At 42.9% G+C, this 4,052-nt stretch overlaps 1 protein-coding gene across 1 annotated transcript; it reads right to left on the minus strand.

Annotated features, from left to right (window-relative positions):
• Positions 1-1,004: 1,004 nt before the first annotated feature.
• On the minus strand, positions 1,005-3,592 carry LOC109084644 (G-protein coupled receptor 12-like). The gene is made up of 2 exons (XM_042759786.1): positions 3,206-3,592; positions 1,005-2,401 (listed from the first exon to the last, which is right to left on the minus strand). Exon 2 carries the CDS (start codon positions 2,397-2,399, stop codon positions 1,401-1,403), a length of 999 nt encoding a protein of 332 aa, XP_042615720.1. The 5' UTR covers positions 2,400-2,401; positions 3,206-3,592; the 3' UTR covers positions 1,005-1,400.
• Positions 3,593-4,052: the final 460 nt, after the last annotated feature.

The raw sequence follows: 4,052 nt of genomic DNA on the forward strand, positions 1-4,052 counted from the left end.
CTTTAGTACCTGCCCCTAACATTGATCCCTGATCTGATGGACTAATTGTACAGTCTACACACTCAATTATATCTAATAATCACTGAGATCATTTTTCTGTACAGACCCAGAAGCATTTGTCTTATTTAAGTGTTGCTGTCTCAGTTGGCCTCTTACAAAACCGTCTTGAAAGATGTTGCCTGACGTTAAATTTAAAGTGTCGTGGCTGGCACCTCATTTCGCACTCAGACCTTCATTAACCCTGCTGTTTCGCACTAAAACCAAAATGTATGCTCAATGGATTCCAGAATAAAATGTGTGAAAATATGATTTGCTTTACAACTTTGTGGCAGAAGATAGTTCACTGCCATTAGGGACATTAGATAATAATAAACCAATTCAGCATGTCTAAACAAATTGGATTTTTCCCTGGATTTTTACATTTATGATATTGAATTGCGCTTAAATGAAAGAGGCCATTTTTCCTTGCATCATAATTTCAGTTTTTTAAAAAAGTGATTTGATAAAATTGGCTGGAAAGCGACAGACGCTCACGGGACCGTGTTTTCTCTCTGTCATTCATACATTTTTAAGTGAACACAGATTTAAGTGTTAAAGGCGGGTTTGCAAGGGAATAGCCTCATTGTACCTGCTGCTGTCCGTGGTGCTGAAAGCATTCTGTATAGCATGAGCATGTACATGAAAGCTCTCTTCACAAAAATTGGATCAGATTTGTAATCATTTTGTTTACAAAATATTATATCTATTTTTTAATAATTTTTTCTTTTTTCTTTTTTTTTTAGATTAGATTTATGTGACCTTGGACCACAAAACCAGTCATAAGGGTAAATCAACTATTTGAAAATCTGGAATCTGAGGGTGCAAAAAAATCAAAATATTTAAAAAATGGGCTTAAAAGTTGACCAAATTAAGTCCTTAGCAATGCATATTACTAATGATAATACATTTTGGATGTATTTGCAGTAGGAAATTTACAAAATATCTTCATTGAACATGATCGCTACTTAATATCCTAATGATTTTTGGCATATAAGAAAATTTGATAATTTTGACCCATACAATGTATTGTTGGCTATTGCTACAAATATACCCGTGCTACTTATGACTGCTTTTGTGCTCCAGGGTCTCATATAGTATATAGATTTGTGTCACTGGGTCTGTACTACACATCTCAGAATATCCAGATTATTCAGATCATATTCAATTTGAACTGTCTTATGTCTGATACAACTTGAAATTTTGTGCATAGAGGTCTACTATGCATTAAAGACATCTAATTATACATTGCAGGTTGACATCTTGGATCGCAAACAACCAGCAATGTTTGACTGGGATCCCACCAAGGAAGGACATGATATCATTAACACTGACACAGTACAAACTAATTATGTGAGTCCGACCTATACATCGCTCGATGTCCTTGGCCGCAAGGAAAAGTTGGACGGCACGCATCCACAGCAGGCTAGCCACAGGGATTTCTGGATGTCCGGATTTCTGTAAGCGTATATGATTGGGTTTATGACCGAGTTGCATGTTGCCGGCAGCACTGTTGCATACGTGTAGATCATCGGGTAGCTGGAGTCTGCCACAATCGAATACATGGCGAAAGGCATCCAACATGCAGCAAAGGTGCAGAGGATGATGGAGAGCGTGGATACACCTTTTGTGGTGGAAATGGCCATGAACTGGTGCTGAACAGCAATTTGCTGCGCATGGCGGAAGGCAATCTTACAGATCTGTAGGTAAAGCTGCATCATGAGGGCAAACACCAGCAAGAACGTCACAGCGAGTACCACAGCATTGTTCTTGGTGACCGGCCGGCAGATACTGCAGCTGGCCTCGTCTCGGAGGCAGTTCCAGCCGAGCACTGGCAGTAGGCCCAGGATGATGCACACCAGCCAAATGAGAACCACCATGACATAGGTGAATGTCACCATGCGCTCCGTGTGGTAGGTCAGAGCATTGTAGAGGGACAAGTAGCGATCCACTGTGATGGCCAGGATGTTGAACACAGATGCGGAGAAGGCGGCGATCAGCAAGCCGACGGAGATCAGAGTTGCAAACTCTGTGTTCAGCATATAGATGAAAACGAAGTTGAGAATGAGGCCGAGTCCTGCGAGCAGGTCCGCAAACGCGAGGCTCCCTATCAGAATGAACATGGGGGCTCTCAAGGTGGGCGTGTAGAACAGGATGGCGATTACGATTGCATTCTCGCAGGAGATGAGCGTCCCCGTCACGCACAGCGCAATGTCCCATGGGCTAACGGGAAGCGGCCTCAGCTCTGCCGTTCGCACCAGTGATGAGTTCCGCACATCCAGGAGATTCCACGTGCCCGTCGTGGAGAGGGAAGAGGTGTTTAGAAGTTGGTTGCTCATTGTTGCTGCAAGAGAGTGAATCATAGCTGATAGTGGGGGGAGGGAGGGGGGTGAAAGAGAGAGAGAGGGGTGCGGTAGTGAAGATAAAAGAGAATGTGTATATCAGTGGAAAAGCAGTGGGAATAGAGTATCAGTCAAAAGAAATATGCCTGAAGCCCCCAAACCTGATAAAAGTCTCTTATTTTTAGGCAGTCAAGAATTAAATTATTAGGCTAAGTAGGATATGTTTTTACAAATTTTGTCATTAGCTAGAATTTTCAGACAGCTGGTAAAGTGTTGATTTGTGGTTAATCAGAAACTGAATAGTCGTTGAGCACTTTAAAAAGCACATTTTGAAGCAGCAAAACAATGCAGCAAATTGCATCCAGACCAGCTGCAAATACACAATATTTCGCTTAGTTTACTGCTGCATGTGCATTTCATCGCAAAAAGGCTATTAATTAAGCACCAGTCCCGACAAAACGCACGCACTTCACTTTGTTTCTATTTTTAGTAATTGTCTAAAAATAAGACGCTCAACCTCAGTGCACGGGTCTCTTATGAAGGCATCGTCTATATGACTCCAGAATCTACAATGATGCGCTTTTGCCTGACGCCATAGACACAGACATATTTTATCTCATTCATTCATAAATTTCCACCTCACAGACATGGCTATATATAAACTGAGCAAGAAAAGACTGCAAAGGACTCGGAGAGGGCAACCCCCCGGCAATTCGTTCAAATAGACTGCTGTCCGTTAAAAAAAACAATCATCGCAATTTAATGACACGTTTAACTAAGGCATTTTCTCACAAAAGAGAGCACAAGTGCGCATCAGTGGACGGTACCTCAGTGCCATGAAGCTGCAATGCCTTTTCTCCCCCGAGCTCGCGCGCAGTCCGTGCCTGTCATACGAGAGGAGATGGAGGACCCGGGAAGAGACGGAGAACAACATAAAAGAAAAACTAAAATGCCCCTTGTTTCACGTAGTTGAGTAAAACCATCATCTTTGGCGGGTTAAGTCCCGTGGAAAGGCGAGGTGCTCGTCGGTTAGCATGGCTAATACTGTTGGTAGGACGATAGCGCTGCCTCGCTTGATATTCCCCCCATTGGACCTCACCGATGATTCTCCCCTCTGACGTCAAGAGTCCTCACAACAGTCATGATCGAGTCTGTGAGATGCTGTGGACGGAATATTAATCATAAAACACGTTCAGACAACACGCATAGGGTACAAGAGACGAGTGCGTCTCACGCGTGTCGTGTCGTTCCCCACGGTACCGGACCCAATGTCGCCGGCCGCTGCCGCGATTTGCGCAAAACAACACGATTCTTTCTTCTTTTTTGTTTGATTACCGACAACACCAAACTGTCCTGCTTACACAAACCAGAGCGCCGTTGTCCCCTGTTTTAGATATACTTTGTGCGTCATTATTGTTGCATCTCACGTCTCCATTGTACGACATTCATGTGTCTTCTACATGATATTACGCAACATATGGACACCCGACAATCCTAGAAAAATATTTAAAATCGTGAAAATGATCTAGTATATCGCATTAGATATCTAATGTGCTCGTTATTTTTGCTTTAAGACAAATTGTAAGTGGTGAAAGGTGTGTGTTTCATTCAAGAGCTGGATAAGTGTTCGGTGGCGCGTGCGTCTCCAACTATGAGGACTCTGTCAAATACTCC

This window comes from Cyprinus carpio, chromosome A7, assembly GCF_018340385.1.
Source record: "Cyprinus carpio isolate SPL01 chromosome A7, ASM1834038v1, whole genome shotgun sequence".
Taxonomy (NCBI): domain Eukaryota; kingdom Metazoa; phylum Chordata; class Actinopteri; order Cypriniformes; family Cyprinidae; genus Cyprinus; species Cyprinus carpio.

What these genes read in the sequence shown, in the direction of transcription:
- LOC109084644 (XM_042759786.1), bottom strand. Translation starts at nt 2,399, where the DNA reads ATGATTCACTCTCTTGCAGCAACAATGAGCAACCAACTTCTAAACACC.